Source organism: Pipistrellus hanaki (genome assembly GCF_964339955.1).
Source record: "Pipistrellus hanaki genome assembly, chromosome: 1".
In the NCBI taxonomy this organism is placed as follows: Eukaryota; Metazoa; Chordata; class Mammalia; order Chiroptera; family Vespertilionidae; genus Pipistrellus; species Pipistrellus hanaki.
The window spans coordinates 72,470,334-72,491,614 of record NC_140503.1 but is presented as its reverse complement, the minus strand read 5'-3'; the positions used below and the strand labels follow the sequence as shown (position 1 = coordinate 72,491,614).

The 21,281-nt window shown below is 45.4% G+C and overlaps 3 protein-coding genes and 1 pseudogene across 9 annotated transcripts in view; 3 read left to right on the top strand and 1 right to left on the bottom strand.

Annotated features, from left to right (window-relative positions):
• Positions 1–511: 511 nt before the first annotated feature.
• Positions 512–1,778, top strand: LOC311630104 (heterogeneous nuclear ribonucleoprotein A1-like; annotated as a pseudogene). Its single transcript has one exon. The product of its transcript is annotated as a heterogeneous nuclear ribonucleoprotein A1-like (transcript).
• Positions 1,779–5,106: 3,328 nt separating this feature from the next.
• On the top strand, positions 5,107–10,074 carry CIROP (ciliated left-right organizer metallopeptidase; the record flags this gene model as incomplete). Its single annotated transcript, XM_084880021.1, has 14 exons — positions 5,107–5,401; positions 5,526–5,619; positions 5,710–5,761; positions 6,084–6,227; positions 6,496–6,621; positions 7,164–7,248; positions 7,381–7,526; positions 7,603–7,774; positions 7,954–8,023; positions 8,100–8,196; positions 8,300–8,572; positions 8,778–9,001; positions 9,183–9,362; positions 9,867–10,074. 14 exons carry the CDS (start codon positions 5,107–5,109, stop codon positions 10,072–10,074), a joined length of 2,166 nt encoding a protein of 721 aa, XP_084736147.1.
• Positions 10,075–10,220: 146 nt separating this feature from the next.
• On the bottom strand, positions 10,221–14,665 carry LOC311611549 (uncharacterized protein C14orf119 homolog). Its single transcript, XM_084863819.1, has 2 exons — positions 14,532–14,665; positions 10,221–11,392 (listed from the first exon to the last, which is right to left on the bottom strand). The coding sequence occupies exons 1-2, from the start codon at positions 14,564–14,566 to the stop codon at positions 10,963–10,965; spliced, it is 465 nt and encodes a 154-aa protein (XP_084719945.1). The 5' UTR covers positions 14,567–14,665; the 3' UTR covers positions 10,221–10,962.
• Positions 14,666–14,857: 192 nt separating this feature from the next.
• The window catches only part of ACIN1 (apoptotic chromatin condensation inducer 1), a 36,149-nt gene continuing 29,725 nt past the window's right edge, over positions 14,858–21,281 (top strand). For 4 of the 6 annotated variants that reach the window (XM_084862820.1, XM_084862818.1, XM_084862819.1 and 1 more), the window contains exons 1-4: positions 14,858–15,175; positions 16,658–16,723; positions 18,702–18,813; positions 19,219–19,338. In XM_084862820.1, coding sequence (XP_084718946.1) covers positions 14,864–15,175; positions 16,658–16,723; positions 18,702–18,813; positions 19,219–19,338 — 610 coding nt within the window. In that variant the 5' untranslated portion in view covers positions 14,858–14,863. The remainder of the gene's footprint in view (positions 15,176–16,657; positions 16,724–18,701; positions 18,814–19,218; positions 19,339–21,281) is intronic. The other 2 variants (XM_084862822.1, XM_084862821.1) reach the window with 1 other exon arrangement.

Here is a 21,281-nt window from a genome sequence, read left to right as displayed (position 1 = left end):
TCTGGGCATGACTCTGGGAGTGGCTTGCTAAGGTGAAATTGAGAAGAGTGTTAGAGAAAAAGGGTGAAAGGACTGAGAGGTCAGCATCCTAGATGACCAGCCCTATTTTGATACATCACGTAGGACAACTGCTCTGCTCAGCCCCATCCTCTCTCCACCTCCCACATCAGCTCTTTCACCTCTTCCCCTGCCTCATCAACATCCCTTCTCCTTATACCTATCTAATGTCCTAGCTCCACGCCCTTTCTCACCTTCATCCCCATCACTCTAACTTCTGTTCTCCTAACTCCACCCTCTCTCATCACAGCTTTCACCTTCTCCTTGCCCAAAATCTCTCCTCATCTCTACCTTTTCCCTTCGGCCTCATCTTTCTCATCCTGTTCCTCTCATCACAGCTTTTTTAATAATAATAATAATAATTATTATTATTATTATTATTGTTTTTTAACAGACAGGAAAGGAGAAGCATAGAGAGTTAAAAACATCTCTTTTCTGCTGGTGAACGCAGCGGAGTGAGCATCGTTGGAATCCCTCCTGTTGCAGGCATCATGTCTAAGTCTGAGTCTCCCAAAGAGCCGGAGCAGCTGAGGAAGCTCTTTATTGGAGGTTTGAGCTTTGAAACAACCGATGAGAGTCTGAGGAGCCATTTTGAGCAATGGGGAACGCTCACGGACTGTGTGGTGATGAAAGATCCAAACACCAAGCGCTCCAGAGGCTTTGGGTTTGTCACCTATGCCACTGTGGAGGAGATGGATGCAGCCATGAACGCAAGGCCACACAAGGTGGACGAGAGAGTTGAGGAACCAAAGAGGGCTGTCTCAAGAGAAGATTCTCAAAGACCTGGTGCCCACTTAACTGTGAAAAAGATTTTTGTCGGTAGTATTAAAGAAGACACTGAAGAACATCACTTAAGAGATTATTTTGAACAGTATGGGAAAATAGAAGTGATTGAAATCATGACTGACCGAGGCAGTGGCAAAAAGAGGGGCTTTGCTTTTGTAACCTTTGATGACCATGACTCTGTGGACAAGATTGTCATTCAGAAATACCATACTGTGAATGGCCACAACTGTGAAGTGAGGAAAGCCCTATCTAAGCAAGAGATGGCTAGTGCTTCGTCCAGCCAAAGAGGTTGAAGTGGTTCTGGAAACTTCGGAGGTGGTCGTGGAGGTGGTTTTGGTGGAAATGACAACTTTGGTCATGGAGGAAACTTCAATGGTCGAGGTGGCTTTGGTGGCAGCCGTGGTGGCGGTGGATATGGTGGCAGTGGGGATGGCTATAATGGATTTGGTAATGATGGAAGCAATTTTGGAGGTGGTGGAAGCTACAATGATTTTGGCAATTACAACAATCCATCTTCAAATTTTGGGCCCATGAAAGGAGGGAAACTTTGGAGGCAGAAGCTCTGGCCCTTGTGGTGGAGGAGGGCAATACTTTGCCAAACCATGAAACCAAGGTGGCTATGGTGGTTCCAGCAGCAGCAGTAGCTACGGCAGTGGCAGACGGTTTTAATTACTGCCAGGAAACAAAGCTTAGCAGGAGAGGAGAGCCAGAGAAGTGACAGAGAAGCTACAGGTTACAACAGATTTGTGAACTCAGCCAAGCACAGTGGTGGCAGGGCCTAGCTGCTACAAAGAAGACATGTGTTGGTTAGACAATACTCATGTGAATGGGCAAAAAAACCCGAGGACTGTACTTGTGACTAATTATATAACAGGTTATTTTAGTTTCTGTTCTGTGGAAAGTGTAAAGCATTCCAACCAAGGGTTTTAATGTAGATTTTTTTTTTTTTTGCATCCATGCTGTTGATTGCTAAATGTAATAGTCTGATCATGACACTGAATAAATGTGTCTTAAAAAAAAAAATCTATGAGAGAGAAACCATGATCAGCTGCTTCCTGCCTGGATCCCACTGGGGATGTACCCCCAACCAAGGTGCCCTTTACCGGAATCAAACCAGGGACACTTCAGTCTGCAGGTCAACGCTCTATCCACTGAGCCAAACGGGTCAGGGCTCATCACATCTTTATTTCTCCTCTGTGCTGTGCCCTTGAGAAGTACTACTGCATGATGGGTTAAAGCTTGTGCTCAGGAGACTACCTATGTGGGTTCAAATCCCACATTTTACCACCTACCTATGCTGACTAATTTCACTGTGCCTCAGTTGTAAACTTGGAACTATAATAATACCTACAATGTATGGTTGCTGAAAGGTTTACATGAACCTAAAGTGCTTGGAACAATGGGCACAAAGGAAGTGCTCAATAAAATTATTATCCTCACACTCTCTCCTTACCTCCTTGCTCTGGCCTCACTTTCATCTCTCACCTCCACTACCTCTCTACACCTACTTCATACCTCTTCAAAGAGGCAGGGAGAATGAGATTCAACAAACCACCCCCCCCACCCCCCCGAGTCCAGCAAGGAAACAAGCACAAAAATAAATGCCAGGAGAGTATAATTAGAGCTACTTCAAAGATGTGAAAGAAATGCTTAGTGACCAGAGGCTATGCAAACTAACTCAGCTTGGGGAATAAAGTCTCAACAGGCAGCTAACCCCACTGCTGGATCTTTAAAGATGAGGAAGAGGTTTTCCAGGCACGTTCAGCAGAGAGGTATTCCAGCAGAAGACACTCAAAGTGTTTCTTGAGCTTCCTCTGTGAGAAGGTATGAGGTTCTGTGAGTGTGTGTGAAGTTAGGGTGAATCCCTACCCTGGCGGTGGGCACCCTCCTCAGTATGACCACAAGGGGGCAGCAAAGCATAGGAGGGGCTCCAGGTGGGAGCCAGAAAACCAGAAGAGAGCCACACAACCTTGAGTCCATCACCCCAAGGTTTTGTTTACAGTTGCCCTGTCCCAGTCAGGAGAGAAAAAAGGCTTCTCCCAACACTTGGAGAAAAAGACTAGGTTTGTCTTAGAGAAAAAAAACAATGATCAATTTTTAAAAAACAGACAAAAAAATAAGAGTCCTCTAAAGATTTTTACATGTGTCGATAAGAATGGAATATTTCTCCACTGAGTTAAAATGTCTATAGAATATGCATACTATCAAGCAAATACAATCATCTCCATTTTTGAAGTGGAAAAACTGAGGCATTTGGTCAAAGTTACACAGATAGAGTGGGCCAGAGTTGGTTTGGCTCCAGAGTTTGGATCCCTCCCTTGTCATGGATAGTGCCAGCCACAGCTCTGGAATGTAAGAGTATAGAAGTCGGTCTCCCTTCTCTGTCATGAATTAGCTATGTTGCCTTACGTCACTGCACCCTGGACCTGCCTCTTCAAAAGTTAAATAATAGGGTTAGGTGCTGTTCCTTGTCCACAAACTGAAGACTAAGCCCTCTGAGCTATGCAAGTGCTGTGGACACAAAGCCAGCCAGGAAGCAGACCCACCTTGAAAGTGTGCAGGATGTGGAGGGAGAGCCATTAAGCCACAATTATAAAAGATGACAAGTGTTCTGTCGGGAGCAGGAAGGAGAGGCTGCCTCCCCCTCTGGCAGGTGTGGAATTTTGGCTGGAGGTGTTAAGAAAGGCTTTCCAGAGTAATTACAGGGAAGGCAGGAGGAATTAGCCAGGCTGGCAGTGAAGGAGGGGTATCCAGGCAGAGTCAACAGGATGTGAAAGCACAGAATGAGCAAAGAAAACAAACGGAGTTCCAAGAGTTTGGTGAGGACATCTTTGAATGTTTTCCATCACTGTCCATTTTAAGAGTCTCCTTTCCCTCCCCACATGTCTATAACTGGCTTCTGTGAATCCAACATCCTCTCCTTGGAGCTGTTAGTCAACCAACATGTATCTGTTTTTAAACATATTTTATTTATTTCAGAGAGGGAGAGAGAGATAGAAGCATGAATGATGAGAGAGAATCATTGATCAGCTGCCTCCTATACACCCCCTACTGGGGATCAAGCCTGCAACTGTGCAGACTTGACTGGAATCAAACCCGGGACCCTTCAGTCTGCAGGCCAACGCTCTATTCACTGAGCCAAACCAGCTGGGGCATATTTTTTGTTGTTTTTAATCCTCTCCTGAGGATATTTTTCCATTGATTTTTAGAGATAGTGCATGGGAGGAAGGAGGGGGGAAGAGAAAGAGAGATATCAGTGTGGAGAGAGACACACAACAATTGGCTGCCTCCCACATGCACCTCCACTTGGGCCTGGGATCAAATTGCAACCAAGGTAAGTGCCCTTGACCAGCAATCCAACCTGTGACCTTTAGGTGCCCAGGCCAATGCTCTAACCATTTAGTCAAACCAGCCAGGACCAAACATGTATTTGTTAAGCACCTATTAAGTCTCCTACACACATGGAGGAGATGCATTAACCTCTGGCAGTTTGGAGTCCACCCGGCTCTGATAGGGGGCTAGTGAAGTGCAGGTGCTTTGTTTGCACATCTCCATGAACTAGGCAGATACCTATGAAGCAAAGAATGTCCCACTACACACACACACACACACACACACACACACACACACACACCATTATGTTAAAATCCACATTTTAGTTCTGGGAAGGTTCTGAGGTTGTCCACTCAGAATGTCAGGGGAGCCCTGGCAGGTTTGGCTCAGCGGATAGAGCGTTGGCCTGGGGACTGAAGGGTCCCAGGTTCAATTCTGATCAAGGGCACATGCCTGGATTGTGGGCTTGATCCGCAGTAGGGGGCATGCAGGAGACAGCCAATCAATGATTCTTTCTCATTATTGATGTTTCAATCTCTCTCTCCCTCTCCCTTCCTCTCTGGAATCAATCAATAAAAAATATATTTTTTAAAAAGAAGAAGGGCAGGGGAGTTCGGATGAGAGAAGGAAGCTGGTTAGGTAAGTTCCTCCGTAGGTGGGCCAGGTCTTGGGAATAACACTGCCCCTCACCACGCTCTCCACCTCTGGCACCTCTGGGGAGAGACAACTTTGGCTCTTGTGGTTCACATCCGGCCTCCTGGCGGGAATTGTAGATTTAGTCAACAGCATTCACATCTTGAAAAAATAAGCAAAAGTGGTGGGAGGAGATATGCAGAGAGATGGTAAAGAAAGGAAAGCCAGAAGCAAGTGAGGCGGGTAGAAGGGGCCAGAAGAGAGCCTCGGGCGGGCTGTGGAAGACACCGGAGGAAGATGCTGCTGCTGCTGCTGCTGGGGGCTGCCGCGCGCAGGTGTCTCCATGACGAGACACAGAAGTCTGTGAGCCTTCTCAGGCCACCTTTCTCCCAACCTCCCTCGGACTTCCGCTCTTCCCCCATCACCTTCCCTGGCCCTCGTGATCCTCAGCCCCTCCGAATCCAAACCTGCCATATAACAGACCCTGTGTCCGGTGGAGCTTGGGATCCTGAGGGAGATGGGATGAGTGGGGAATCCCGAGCCCTGGCGGCAGTGAGAGAGGCTGCTCAGCGCCTCCAGGGTGTCCTCGCAGGTGAGTGGATGAACAGGAGTCAGGGAGGGCTGAGGAACAGAGGGAACTGAGGCAGAAGCCCACCACAGAAGAAAAACTGGGACTCCAAGATACTGAGGTGAAATGGACCTTGCATCTTGTTTAGTGCCTCCAGTGCAAGGACCCCTGCTTTTGAGCCGAGACCCTGCACAGTACTGCCATGCTGTCTGGGGAGACCCAGATACTCCAAACTACCACAGGTGAGTGCAAGTCATTGTGGTTGTGTACAATACCTCTTTGGGGTACCCAGAAGTGTCGCCAACTTACCTACAGCTATTCATTCTTTGCAGATGCAGCCTCTTGAACCCACGGTACAAAGGAGAAAGTTGCCTGGGTGCAAAGGTGAGATTAAATGCTCAGCTTTGGAGATCTGCAAATCTAGAGCCTGCTTAGATCTCTCCAAGACCAACAGCATCGAATTACTTAATGTGCTCCCTTGCAATACAGGTTCCTGAGCCCTATGTCCCTTTGGCAATTTATTAAATCAGAGATTTGGGGTAGGGTAGGTGATGGTAGAATTCCTTATTCTGACCAGCTGCCTAGATGACACTAAGACACACTAGATATAGAAACTCTTTGCCCCTCACTCCTGGTACCCAGTTTTCTATTGCCATGCCTTCCAGCACATCTGCTAATCCAGATGTCCCATTTCACTCCCTGCCAGATCCCTGATGCCCATCTCCGTGGTTATGCTTTGTGGCCAGAGCAGGGTCCCCCGCAGCTGATCCAGCCAGATGGGCCTGGGGTCCAAAATACTGATTTTCTCCTGTATGTGCGGGTTGCCTACACTTCCAAGTGCCACCAAGAGGTGAGGTTCAAATCAAATCCCTTTCCCCTACTCTGTCTCTCTTAATCTTAAATGCAGGGCAAGGCGAGTAAAAGCAGTTTTTATTAAATTGTGCTTATTTGGCATAACTTTGGACATGCTGATGAAGTTTGAATGAGGGTTAAAAACCCTCTAAAGTTTATACCATCCCTTGGTAACACTGAACCTCCCTTTTTTAGAAAGATTTCTTCTGTGTTACCCCACTTCTCTCCTTTCTGCCCATACATTGTCCTGACTCATCCATCCCCAGCCCTCTGTCATTGCCTACGCTGCCTGCTGCCAACTGGACTCAGAAGACAGGCCCCTTGCTGGTACCATTGTCTACTGTGCCCAACATCTCACCAGCCCCAGCCTCAGCCATAGTGACATCGTCATGGTGACTGTTGTATACTGACAGGTTGGGTGAGGTGGGGCAGGTCACTCAGCTTCCCATGAAGTTGAAGAATCTAGTAAGGATGGAATAGGCTCTCTCTCTCCCCAGAGCACACCACCCATTCCTTTCCCTTGTTTTCCCTTCCCTTCCTTTTCATTTCTTTCCATTCCTTTCCCTTCCCTTCCCTTCCCTTCCCTTCCCTTCCTTTCCCTTCCCTTCCCTTCCCTTCCTTTCCCTTCCCTTCCTTTCCTCCTCCACCATCCCACCCAAGGCACGTTACCATTAGCTTCCTCATTCCCAAGTCCAAGGATCCTTTCATTATTTCAATAACTTGTTTCCTAAACCCATTTCTTTCTAGGAATTACTTCTAACTCTGATTTACCAAACAAACGTTCTCTTAACAGAAAAAAAAAAAAGGGGGGGGGGGAAGGGGGATGGAATAGAAGGTGTCTCAATTTCTAAGTGATGGGGCAGAGGGGCTATAGAGTGGCTGGCTAATCTTTTTGCAAACCCTGGTCTCTCACGCTGCTGTCATTTGTCCTTAGGCCACACTACACGAATTGCTCCATGCCCTAGGTTTCTCTGGACAACTCTTCAAGAAGTGGCGGGATTGCCCCTCAGGACCCAGCGGTAAACAAGAGGAATGAGGAAGAGGCTTTCCCACAATGTCAACTACAAAGAACTACCTCTATCTTATGAACTTCTTCCTTCCAATTCTACCTCACCTTTCCTCATAGTGCCTTCTCCCCTTTCTGTACTCAGTTGGAGAGAACTGTTCTACAAGGCAACAGGTGACAAGGCGAGATGAGTGGGGACAACTGCTTCTCACCACCCCAACTGTTAGCCACAGCCTGGCCAAACACTTGGGAGTGGTAGGGGTTTCCCTGGGTGCCCCCTTGGAAGAGGAGGTAAGAATAACGACACCTTGGGGTGATGGAAGGAAGAGGGAGTAGCCAGGTAGCAACCAGCTACCTCCGCCAGTAGGGCCCTTTGTCTTCACACTGGGAGGCCCGACTATTCCAAGGCTCTATCATGACCGCTATCTTCGATGGTGCCCCGCGCACTCGACTAGACCCAATCACGCTTGCTGCTTTCAAAGATTCAGGCTGGTACCAAGTCAACCACAGTGCTGCAGAGGAGCTGTTGTGGGGCCATGGTGAGAAATCAGGGAGCATCGCAGAGGGCACACATGACCGAAGTCAGCTTGGGGGAAGCGAGAGAGGCTGGAAGGAATATCTGCTGAGATGTAATGGAGGCTGTAAGCATAGCAAGCACTGGAGGGATGCTTGGGGCTTCATTTGTTTTGAATGCTCTTTCTCCCTATCTCTCAAACAGGATCTGGCCTGAAATTTGGCCTGGTGACCACATGTGGGACTGGCTCCTCAGACTTCTTCTGCACCGGCAGGTGTGTGTGCTGAGTGGTGGAGAGGCTGTGCAGCTGTCGGTGATCTAAGTGTCACTCTCCCATCTCTCCCATCCAGTGGACTGGGCTGCCACTACCTGCACTTGGACAAGGGAAGCTGCTCTTCAGACCCTGTGCTGGAAGGCTGCCGCATGTACAAGCCCTTGGCCAACCGGGTGAGTAGATTAGAAAACAGAGTGAAACTGAGTGGGCCTAGAGAGGAGTCAACTTCAAAGACATCGAGACAAACACTATTCTACCTTCTGCCCTGCTCTTCAGAGTGAATGCTGGAAAAAGGAAAACGGATTCCCACCTGGGGCAGAGAATCCCCACGGGGAGATCTACCATTCCCAGAGTCGTTGCTTCCTTTCCAACCTCACATCACAGCTGCTCCCTGGGGACAAGGTCAGCCATCCCTCTCAGATCCCACACCTGGAGGAAGAGGAGCTCACTGGCCGCTGCTACTTACATCACTGCACAGAGCGGGGAGCCTACAAGGTGCAGGTGGAGGGATCCCCCTGGGTTTCATGCCCTCCAGGAAGGGCTATTCAGGTGGGTGTCACAGATGAAAAGGCGGTAACACACTGGCAAAAAGACATCTGGAAATGTTTGTTCAGTGCTATAACCAAACTGTTCTCTGTTCATTTTTGACTAAGAAGCAACTGAGCCCAAGATTCTGATCTAGACTGTACATTTTTCTTAGGAGGACTTGTGCAAGTAAGTCACTGACTATAACCTGCTACATGTTTCCCTGTAGATACCTGGGTACTATGGTCTTCTCTTCTGCCCCCGGGGTCGGCTGTGTCAGACTAATGAAGATACAGATGCTGTTACTTCCCCACCTATGAGTCTTTCAACCCAAGACCTGTTATTCAGGCTGTCTTTCGGATTAGCTGGGCCCCCAGGCCATTCCCTAGAGAAGGAAGAAGAGTTGGCTGAAGCAATCTTACAGGCTCTGGTGAGCAGAGGAGGCACTGGAAGGTAAAAAGGGGCAATTCAGGCTGAGAATTTCTATGATGGGCTATAGAGAATGCTTAAGTCCTTTACTTCACAACTGTCTTCTGGAGATTTTCTGTTCATCCCACTCCTAAACCTGCACGTTTCATGCGATATAGCCTTCCAGGGACTATTGTTCAATTAATAGATCCAAATGTCTATTTAGGTGCTATTTCCACAGCCCTTCAATTACCACTAATCTGGTGTTCACTGTGCATATGTGGAAGTCCCCTGGTTGCCAAGGGCCTTCGGTTGGTATGCTGCACAGGGCCCTGACCCTGACTCTCCGGAAGAAGCCTCTAGAAGTATATTATAGAGGAGCCAACTTTACCACAGAATATAGCAAGTAAGACAACATTGCAAGTAGATTTTTCCCCCCAATTCCTAGTCCAGATGTTTGAAATTGTATTTATTAAGCATCTACTCATGTGTATACATGAGTTTAGACAGGGTTATTTCAGGAAATAAGAATCCCTGACATGATTATCTCAGGCCTATTATTATAGAGCATTTAAAACAAATGAAGCCCCTCCCATCTCTAGGACATAGGGATCCTAACCCCTCCTTTTTAAGTATTATCCAGGCACCATGTCTAATTACCTAAACACCAGTTTAGCCAGCCTTCCCCTTAAGCCACTTCCCTCACTGTCAAGTTAAGTTTCCTTCCAACAATCTTAAGATGCTGAAGACGGATATTCATCATATTCCTATTTTCAGGTTCTATAGTCACTCTTATTTTGTTTAGATAAAGCAGGGTTTTATGAGCTCTATGTATGATAATAAAGGTAAAGCCCTTCTCCTCCTAAGCCACGGCATTATTCCAAGTCAAATATTACTTCTCTCTTCCTAGGTTCCTGGTTACCTCTGGTCATAATTCCTCCATGGCCCATCTAGGTCTGTCAATAGTGCTCTGCCTAATGCTGCTTATCCTGGTGGGTGCACTGGGAACCGTGGCCTATCAGAAACGAGCTATTCTTCAGGTGGGACCATCTGCCCCTTACCATTCATCAGAGCTCCGAAGCACAAGGGGCTCAGCTGGAGGAATAATGGAGGTGTGATGTTACCCAGCGCATGGTGGGGGCAGGACAGATCATTACTTGAAAGACAACTGGATGGGAGTTAATCTACTGTCTACACTTAAGTTCTACTTTTCTCAGAATGCCTCTTTTCATACTGGGTTTGCAATGAAAAAAAAGGTAGAGACTTATGATTCCAAAGATTCATTCTTTATTTTGATACAAAACAAAAAACGAAAAACATTTCAACCTCTAAAGAATGTCACTTTTTTTTTCATATTGTTACAGAGCACATTTACAGAATATCTTCTAACAGCTCCAAGGATATCACATATGCTTTTGGAAAAAGTCATTACTATTAGGATTCAAACACACATCAGTGTGGAGGAAGGAATAACTAATTATTTCCCTCTTCTGATTTTTCCATAATTTTTTCTAAATCATCACAGGAAAGTTAGTGGTTAGGATGTCACATAATTGTGCCTGAATCTGCTAAGGGAGGTGAAACCAGACATCTGAATCCAGCTAAATACAAAAACGGGTCCTTTTATTGCACTTCTCTCTGGCTTTTGGAATAGGAAGGTTCTACTTTATATCCCCATGGGCCAGCAGTAGGCTTGAATTATTTGTAGGTGCTGTTTGATTATAGTTGCAAAAGCCATTAAATTCTTGAGGGTTTGACATCTCCTGGAAAGAAATAAGCTAGAGGCAGACTGCTACTCTGGATCTGCTTAGCTGGAAAACATTTACACTAGCAGTCCAGCGGATGTGCTGTAAACATTGCAATAACCAGGCCTGTACTAGTCAGCAAGCTCAGTCAGTGAATCAGGTTACCATCCCGACCTTTAAGTGGCACATCTGAAGTTCTCACTGTAGAGTTGTAGTTTCAGCTCCATCAACTATGGTTCTCTTCTCTGATTTTCATGCCCATCAGTCTTTACCAGCTGTAGCAGCCACTGCTTGGTAAAACTTTGCCACGAAGTCTGGCTCACTGACCTCCAGCTGCCTGATAAATTCATTGCGCTCCTCCTCAGCCCAACCTCGAAACCACTGATCCCAAAGACGTAGCTGGCACTCAAAGATACAAGGTGGTCGGTCGGCTCCAGACACACTAAGCTGCTCCAGACCTTCTAGCAATGGCTGTAGTTTTCCTGGCACTGCTTTAGTTACCAGGTCTTGTAGGAAACGTTCACGCTGGGGACCTGACCAACTGGCAAACCAGTGAAGGATACACTTCATTTCCTGGGAAGTGATGTAAGACATTGGGGGAAGGGAAGAGTTAACAGGATTGTCTGGCACTGAGGGTAAGGGAGAAGGGAAGGACAGCTGCACCGAGGATGAAGATGATTCCAGTGGCATCCTGAAACATAAAAGCAGTTAGATACTCTTTAGATAGATCAACTAAAATATAACTTCCCAACAATAAGGAGCCTTATCATTCAATCAGCATCTAAAAAGAACATTACTTTGCCTGGCCCACCTGGCCCAGGTTGCGGGCTCAAACCCCCGTATGGGGCGTGCAGGAGGAAGCCAATCAGTGATTCTCTCTTACCATTGATGTTTCTCTCTCTCTCTCTCTCCCTCTCTATTCCTCTCTGAAATCAGTAAAATATATTTTTTAAAAGATAATTACCAATTCAATTTACCAGAAAACAGGGTCCTTTATTTCAGTTGTTATCCAACTATTATACTTTAGAGAAATCATTCAAGAATAACTTCATTTTATATTTGCCAACCTTTCTCTCTTTTTCAAACCTATTACTTTTTCTAACCACTATTTTCCTCCATCATTCTTCTAATCTAAAAATAACCAACACTTTTTCAAGTGACCAAAAAAAAATTTTTTTTAATGTATTTTTATTGATTTCAAAGAGGAAAGGAGATTGAACTCACAAACTGGGCATATGCCCTGACCGGGAATCAAAGCATGACCTCCTGATTCAAAGGTCAATGCTCAACCACTGAGCCACAGTGGCTGGGCAAGTGACCAAAATTTTTGGACTACATTCTATTTTATGCATAAGCATGATTTCCTCTGTTTATTAAGACTATAGCAATGGGCCGAGACTGGTTTGGCTCAATGGATAGAGCATCGGCTTGAGGACTGAAGGGTCCCGGGTTCGATTCCGGTCAAGGGCATGTACCTTGGTTGCGGGCATATCCCCAGTAGGGGGTGTGCAAGAGGCAGCTGATTGATGATTCTCTCATCAATGTTTCTAACTCTGTCTCTCTTCCTTCCTCTCTGTACAAAATCAATAAAATATATTAAAAAAAAAAAAAAAAAAAAAAAAAAAGACTATAGCAATGGGGGGGGGGGCGGGGGAGAATAAAAGAAAAAAAAAAAGCAGCCTTGTACAGAACTGTAGTTTACACTGTAGGATAAATATGTATTTTCTCAAAAAAAAAAACCTCTTTCCCTTTGGCCATATTAACTCTCAGTTTAGATAATTAAAAACCACTTCTTCACTTCTCCAAGATGTTTGATGCTATCATGATCAACATTTGGCCATTTTCCCTAAATGACATCAATTATGTCATCTGTAAAGTCTCCTTGAATGATGATTTCATCCTCTTGTTACTTTGGCACCACAGGAGAATTTTTCAGGGAAAAAGATATTTGTGCTTCTTTAAGATCAATTTCCAATTTGCAAGGCCAAATACTCTTGTTACATACATCTTTGCTCTGGGGATTGTGGCTATGGTAGCCCTTTGTGCCAGTCTTCTGTTTTGTTTGATCTCTTCCACCTCTCTCTCTTTTTTTTTTCTTCTCTTCCTCTTTCCCTGCTGTTCCTTGACCCTCAATAATTCCAGCTTCTCCAATACATTTCTTGCTCATTTTCTCCTGCCTATTCCTATGTTTCATGTTGAGTAAAGGAAAAAAAAACCACAATTATTAATGTTGGTCTATCACATCTTCCCTAAGTGAAAAAAAAGGAACCCATTTTTTAAATCAAGTACATGCAGCTGGTCAGGGAGGACCTTGATATTAATTATTCCAGCAATACCAACAGTGAAGGGGAAATAAAACCATTATATAATATTTATCTATCTATCTATATAAAAGGCTAAGCCAGTAGGTATGACACACACTGACCACCAGGGGACAGATGCTCCACTCAGGAGCTGCCAAGCTGTGGTCACTTAACAACGGCAGTTCTCGGGTTATGCACCCTGGAACCAGAAAGGAAGGAGCCCTATTCTGGATGTGTCACCCAAGAACTGCCCTCTCACAATCCGGGAGCCCTAGGGCCAAGGGACTCCACCTGCCACAGGGACCCCACCCACTCCACAGATGCCCTTCAAACCAATGTGTTGCCCCATCTGAGGAGGGACCGAGGGAGGTTGGCTCCAGGGTGTGTCCAGCCAATCCTGCCCTGCCAGGCACCTTCTAATTGCACAAATCCGTGCACAGGGGCACTAGTGTGCATGTAGTAAAATAGCAGTATATATAAACACCTCCTTTGCAATGTGCATATTACTTCTAAAATATGCCAAGAATTTCATAACATCCATTACTTATACTCCCTGTAAAGCACCAAGAAAAAATTACACAGCAGAATAAGTGATGGGCACCTGGCCCAAAATAAGATAACAGAATAAGAAAAACAAGAAAATAATCTGTTTATATAAGACTGAAAAAAGTCTAGTTGGTTTGGTGGCTTAGGGATCTAACAATGTTACTACACTGCTGTAGATGACAATTCATGTCCTTGAAATTTTTTCCTTAATGTTTAATATACTACCTATTGAGCCCTGGGGAGGTGGCTCAGTTGGTTGTAGTGTCCTCCCATGGCAGATTCGATTCCTGGTCACAAGTTTGGGAAACAACCAATCTGATGTTTCTGTCTCTCTGTCTTTCTCTCCCTTTCTCTAAAATCAAATTTTAAAAAGTTAATATAATACCTGTTGATGTCCTGACATTGATTTGCATCACTAATGCAACTAGAAGATCAGCCAACTTGAATAGTTTTCATAATTGAATCTCCAACAATGAAAACCTTAAACTACTATTGTATATGAACTATTTTACTGTTTGTGTTTCTTCTACTGCAAATTGGATTGTTTGCAGTAAGAAAGGAACCCCCAAGCAATAGCATCAGTTCAGTACCAAAACAGTCCTGGGAAAGGATGTCTTTTTTCAGTGGCCTTAATAGGAAGCAATTCCTCAGAAAGGAACCTGAATCGCCTTTTCGGGGAAAGTGAGAAACTTTTCCCAAGTCTTGATTCATGGCTTCCATGGCAAACTCAAGTTCAGTGATCATGAATTAGTTCAATCTGAGTCCGAAGACACGGTGCTGCCACTTGCCCACTTTGGAGGCCACCAAGTCTGGCATTTCGAAGTATGAAAGAACAACGTAGTCTTCGATGGGAGTGGTGGGGATTGAATAGGATGGGAGGCGGCAACTGTTTCCGTGGAAGAGCGGGAGACTTGCCCTACGAGGGTGACCCGCAAACACCGAGTCTCACCCAGCCCAGGGAGGGGCTTCTACCCCGCTTACCTCCCCTCTCCTCTCACAGGGCACCGAGAGACCATCGGAGTACTTAGGCTCCAACTACCGCCACCGCTTCCATGTTTCCTGAAAACCCTAAGCGAGGCCAGCCAGACAGCCCACGCACTTCCGGTCCCGGACCAGCTCCAAACACCCAAGCGCCTCAGCGCCTCCGCTTTAGGTCCGAAGAGAGCCGAGTAACTCCGATCGTGGTTATGCCAAAGTCGATGGCTTCCGAATAGGTTCGATTCAAGGCCTCGGTGAAACGGAGATAACCGAATCCTAAGAGCAGGGCGAGGGAGGGGGGGAGCATCTAGGATGGAGAGAACCGATTGGTGCCGATGTGGAGACGGAAACACCCGAGCAGTTCCGGAGGAACCCGGAGAGTTCTGAGTGGTAATCGAGGGGTTGACTACAGCGGTGGGCGGGGTCGGATCGGTCCGTTCGAAGGGCGTTGGCGGAAATTACCGAAGATGCCCGAAGCCGTCGGGACGGACCCGAGTACCTCACGCAAGATGGCGGAGCTGGAGGAGGTGACTCTGGACGGGAAGCCTCTTCAGGCGCTGCGGGTGACCGACCTGAAGGCCGCGCTGGAGCAGCGAGGCCTAGCCAAGAGTGGGCAGAAGAGTGCCCTGGTCAAGCGGCTCAAAGGGGTGAGGAGACGGCCTTGCCGGGGTGTCGGAGGGGAGCGGACCCGGTAGAGACGAGTCTGTGCCGCGGCGCAGGCGCAGTGTCCGGGCTCGGCGCGAGCTCGCTCAGGCCGCCAGCGCGAACCTCCGGGGCCGCGCGCGCGGTGGTTGGCGAGCCTCGCCTTGGACCTGAGACCGCGCCGGTTCCCGCCTTAACGGCAGCGGCGCGAGCCCAAAATGGGAGGGTGCGCGCTACTCTGCCGGAGTGTCTTGAGCTCCTTCCTCCTTCCCCCACCCGCTCCTTGTTTGTGTCTGTGGTTTCGGCGCATGCGCTGCAGAAGGAGTTAAATCCCACTACAACCACCGGCGTTGCTGGCTTAAGGGGGGGTGGGGGTGGGGGCGGGTTGGGCTGGGTCGGAGTTAGGGGTGTAGTTAGGCGGAGGGGTCGATGGGCTTGGAATCGGCATCCCAAATAATAAGACTGAAAGTGTCTGATCAATAGAGTGAAAGTGTCTGATCATTTGGGAGGTGAGGTGAAGAGAGCCCTTCACCTGAAGGGACATGGTGAGAGAGGGGTGTATAATTTATAGGGCACTCAGAAGCAATTTGAGTAGATTGGAGTTTGGTGACTATTGGTGAGAGGTGAGGCAGGTTGGTATATATGTTGGGGATTTTGTAAGTTAGGGTGGGATAATCACGAGGTAGGTGGTGGGTGGATCGGTGTGTATAGGTTTGGGAATGGAGGGAAGATGAGGATGTCTTGGTTTTAATAAGGGTCCATTAGGATATGTGGTGGGTAGTTTTGGGGCTGGGTTGGCTCAAGGGTTAAGTTGGCAAACCGTTGCTTATACATAAGCTGACATTTGTGCGGGCGCGCGCGCGCGCGCGCGAGCTCGTGTGTGTGTGTGTGTGTGTGTGTGTGTGTGTGTGTGTGTTGGTGTGTGTTGGAGCATAGTTTACAGAGTCTGAGCTCGTTCTGCTCTGTAGCCTCCTTTTTGAAAAATTTTTCAATTTGTTAAATCTACGTGTCACTTTTTTTGGAAAGAATCTGGAGTAGATCTACTCCTGGGTAACTGACCTAGTAATTCAATCAGCCCGCAGCTAGCAGCCCCATGTTGGTTTCATGCATTTGAAGCTGATTTGAGTATTTGAAGTAATTTTACCTGCAGGGTCAGATTTAGAAGGAGCGCTAGTCAGAAGTGCAGAAGATAATAGGGATTATGGCACTGGTTCTGTCACTGATTGTGTTACATAGCCAAGTCCCTGATTGTCTCTTGTGTGCCTACATTTTACCTCTGTTCGTTTGGGAGCAGTAACCATGGCTACCTTTAAGGGTCTTCTGCAGATAAATGAGAACAGTATTAGTGAAGGGCTTTTTAGGTCTCTGGAAAAGGAATACAGTTTAAATGTGTATGGTTAGTCATTGCACTTCATGAAGAGATTGAGGGAGGGGTGGGTGTTTTTCCCCCCCCCCGTTTTCTGACTTTTTGCCCTTTTCTATACCAGGCTCTAATGCTAGAAAATTTACAGAAACACTCAACGCCCCATGCTGCATTTCAGCCAAATTCCCAGGTAAGAAAGAAAGCTCATTAGATGGGGTAGACTCTTTAGATGCACAGATACATGGAAGGACACCATGTATATTTGAGGCTTAATTCCTTACCAGTATTTCCAAAGTTCCCTTGGTCAGAAATGTTCTCATTCCAGGACAGTTGAATTCTAATAAAGAATTAAAGAACAGAATCAGAGGAGATGTTAGTTGATTTCTGATACTTGAAATGGTGTGTGCAGAAAAAATGTGGCTCCAACTGATTAAGTGTTGTCCTGGGATCTGAAGTCATTTATTTGCCATTGATTTGGGGGAAATAGTGGTCTTTGAATGTAGATATACAATGTAAGGAAAATGCTTGGCTAAGGAAATACTGTGTTGACATAGATTTTCTAAGAATTCAATCTTTTGGAAATCATCCACCATTAAAAGTGTTAATACTAACCATGAAGTTACTCCTAAACATTATTAATTGTTCTGTTACTTGGGGCATACTTAACCTTTGGAAACCTTGGTTTCCTCAACTTCCCTGTGTATAAGATAAAGAGGTTGAACTAGATCCTTAGTACTATAACTGCTCTGCTGGGGTTTTGTGGAGTTGCTTTTTGGGCACTTCCTGGGGAAGATACCTTAGTCCCAAGTAAGCAGAGATTCACACTCCCCTCTTACACTAGATTAGATCTATTTTGTCTGGTTTATATACTGAGTTTTTGCATAAGATTTTATTTTTTTTAGAAGGAATTATTCCACAGTTTAAAAAAAACAACCTTAAAAGCTAACATTTAACTCTGTCTTAGACTGTATGATCTCTTAAGATTCTTTTCCATTTTAAAATCTCATCATTGTAGTGTGTCATGCACTAAAGGAAAAATCCAGATCTTTGTTATTGCAGTGGTGTGCAGCTCCAGTACTAGATGAAGTCCCAAGATACTGTGGAAAATTCTTACTCCCTTGTTATCGCCTCATTAAGCTGTGTTATAATATAGCCCGTTTACAGAGGTTTGGTTAAGCATAAGACACTGCATAAATTAATCAGTTTATGATTATATTCCTTTTGCATTTTAGTCTTTGAAGCTTTGCTTTTATTATATAATTTTTTTTTGCAATTAATACATATATTCTCTAATATGTGCAACCTACACTTCATCAATGTCCATTGAGTACCAAGAAACTATACGTTAGGTGAAAGCAAACATTTACTATGCTTAGGAAAGATGACTAGTAACATAGAAAGTATTTAGATTTTTTCCTTTTTCTGGAGTTCTAATAGCAGTTACCAAGCAAGAAGGCTCTCTCTGGTGGGGGACTTGTGGAGAGAAAGCTGAAGAGCAGAAGAGTGACCTGGGAGTCTGTGTTGCAAAAAAAAGGATGGGAAGGATTAAGCAACTGCATTTTAAATGTTGTTACCAAGTATTTCTTATCACCCAAAGAAAATGGACTTAGAACTCTGTCTAAAGCTGAATGGATATCCCTTTATTTAGTCTCTTGCTTTCATGTTTTTTTAAGTCCTGTACTTGAATTTTGGAGATGTTAACTGTTCCCTGGATAGGTAGAGGTTGATCTTTTGTTAACAATAAAAGATGAAATAGTATGACCTAGTATTTTCCCTTTTTATTTCTGATATTACTGAAAAATTTAGATTATTTTTAGATAATATTTTCTAAAAGTTTAGATTAAAAGTACCTAAAAATTTAGATACTTGTACAGGAATTTGTATTTCTTTTAAGTTGTGCATCACTTTTTGGATGGGAACTGAATATTTAAAATAAGAAATTATGTGTAGTTCCTTTTTTTGCCCTTTTTTGTGAACCATAGGACCATTTATTTTGATTTTCAACATAAAAGTCGCTTAAAAAGAAGCCATTCAACATTTTAATCATCTTTCTTGAGTCCAGGTATAAGGGGTAGACCTTTGCTCCATGGAATTTTCTTCCTTGCATTTTCCTAGTTTGCTTTCCTAGACCTTTTTTTTTCTTTTCTTTTTTCATGTCCTCAACCCAGATTGGCGAGGAAATGAGCCAGAACAGTTTCATAAAGCAGTATCTGGAAAAGCAGCAGGAGCTACTTAGGCAGCGTCTGGAACGTGAAGCTCGAGAAGCTGCAGAACTTGAAGGTAAGCCCAGACTGTCCCTTCTTAGAAGTTCTTCATTATTGTTCCTGTAACTGAGTAGATGGGCCTGTTTAGGCAATTTGGGGAATAAGTCAGCCTAAGACTATTTTATTTGCTTTGGTAGTTTATGCCAAGTGAGTTACTATTTACCTTTTGTCAGGGAAGAAGACAGTTTGACTATCTTACTAGAAAAGGATTCCTGCCAACAGAAAGAGTAATAAGTAAATTAAGCCACCCTTTTAGATGAAGTAGAGCTTAATCCTAGGGAGTTTTTCCTCTATGGATAGCACTATTTTTAGTATATGCTCTGTATCCATGACTTTGCCTGACCTCCTTCACTCCTCTACATATTCCCACATGCTGAGCCCTTCACTCCCTCCCTGCCCCGACCCAATCTGTACTTTGCAGAAGCTTCAGCTGAGTCGGAGGACGAGATGATCCATCCTGAGGGAGTGACTTCCCTGCTGCCTCCTGACTTTCAGAGCAGCCTGGAGAGACCAGAGCTGGAACTCAGCAGACATTCGCCCAGTACGTATCTCCCTCCCCACTGCGCAATTTTGTCAATCCTGCGTAGTTGGTGGGGGGAGGTAGTTACACCTCCTTTCATACTAAACCTCCATTAAAGTCCCAGGGAAACTCTGTGACTTGTTATTTGACATGTTTTTTCATGGAAATTATGTCCTTTTTGAAGTCTGCTCTCACCTCTGTTGTGTTAACCTCTCAGAATGTTTTGTATGGTGGTATGATTTTTCTTCTCATCTGTACCTCTTTAACCTCTTCTACCTCTGAATTTACCAACAGTCATGACTTTCTTTTACCTCTTCATCAATTATATATATTTTGAGTTGCACATCCAGTCATCCCTCAAAGAGCATCTGCTGCAGTTTATTAATTCATAATTGTTATTGAGCACCTGTTAATCCAGGCATGTTTGAGGCACCAGAAATAGAGAAAGATAAGTCTCTGCCCTAATGAAATCTATAGTCTAGTGAGAAGATGGACATAACTAAATTATTACATAATTAATTAAAATTGTGCTTTGTGCTATGAAAGTCAGTGCAGAGTATTATGTGAGCTCTAACCCAGTATGTGGACTAGGTTCAGGCAAGATTAAATTTTTCACATTATTAAGCCTCTAGTTTTGCATAATATCTCAAGCAACAGTCTGTAAATTGAGCCTTTGTTTGCTAGGAACTAACTATCTAAAACAGTATCCTTTTATTTTTTTATTTTACTTTTATTTATTTAAATGTATTTCTTATTGATTTCAGAGAAGAAGGGAGAGGGAGAGAGATAGAAACATCAATAATGAGAAAGTATCATTGACCACTGCCTCCTGCACACCTCCTACTGGTGACCGAGCCCACAACTTGGGCATGTGTCCTGACCAGGACTTGGTTCATAGGTCGACACTCAACCTCTGAACCACACTGGTCGGGCTAAGACAATATCCTTTTAGGAGAATATGTATATAAGATGTGTGTACAGTAGATAGCTATATTAAACCAATGTGTAAATTAACAAGTATTTTGAATCAGTGTTATTGTTTTTAATCATTATTAATCACTAGAGGCCCAGTGCCCAAAATTCGTGCAGGTGTGTGGTTGGTATCCCTCAGCCCAGCCTGCACTCTCTCCAATCTGGGACTGCTGGCTCCCAACTGCTCGCCTGCCTGCCTTCCTGATTGCCCCTAACCACTTCTGCCTGCCAGCCTGATCACCCCCTAACTATTCCCATGCCAGCCTGATTGATGTCTTAACTGCTCCCCTGCCAGCCTGTTTGCCCCCCACTTCCCTCCTCTGCCAGCCTGGTCACCCCTAACTGCTCTCCCTACAGTGTTGATTGCCTTCAACTGCCCTTTCTTGCAGGCCTGGTGCCTCCCAACTGCCTTCCCTTGCAGGCCTGGTCCCTCCCAACTGCCCTCCCCTGCTGGCCATCTTGTGATGGCCATCTTGTGTCCGCATGGGGGCAGGATCTTTGACCACATGGGGGCAGCCATCTTGTGTGATGGAGTGATGGTCAATCTGCATATTACTCTTTTATTAGATAGGATAGAGGCCTGGTGCACTGATGGGGGCCAACTGGTTTGCCCTGAAGGGTGTCCCGGATCAGGATGGGGTTCTCTTGGGGCGTAGGGCTGCCTGGGCGAGGGGCCTATGGTGGTTTGCAAGCCAGCCAAACCGCCTGGCGACCCAAGCAGAGGCCCTGGTATCTGGAATTTATTTACCTTCTACAGTTGAAACTTTGTAGCCTAGAGCAGATCCAAGCCTTCTGCTTGCTCCTTGGCAGCAGCCATTTCTGTTTGGATTTGTTTACCTTCTATGATTGAAACTTTGTAGCCTTGAGTGGAGACCTAGGCCGGCAAGGGCAGGCGGAAAGCTTGGCTTCTTCCATTGCCAGAGAAACCCAAGCATCCTTTCTGCTCTCTATAGCTGTAGCCATCTTGCTTATGGTTAATTTGCATACTTGCT

Excerpts from the sequence above, each read along its gene's own strand:
- LOC311611549 (XM_084863819.1), bottom strand. The coding sequence starts at position 14,566 with ATGGTCTCTCGGTGCCCTGTGAGAGGAGAGGGGAG. Across the intron at positions 11,393-14,531 it reads CCTGTGAGAGGAGAGGGGAG|GATGCCACTGGAATCATCTT; the intron begins GTAAGCGGGGTA and ends TTTATGTTTCAG.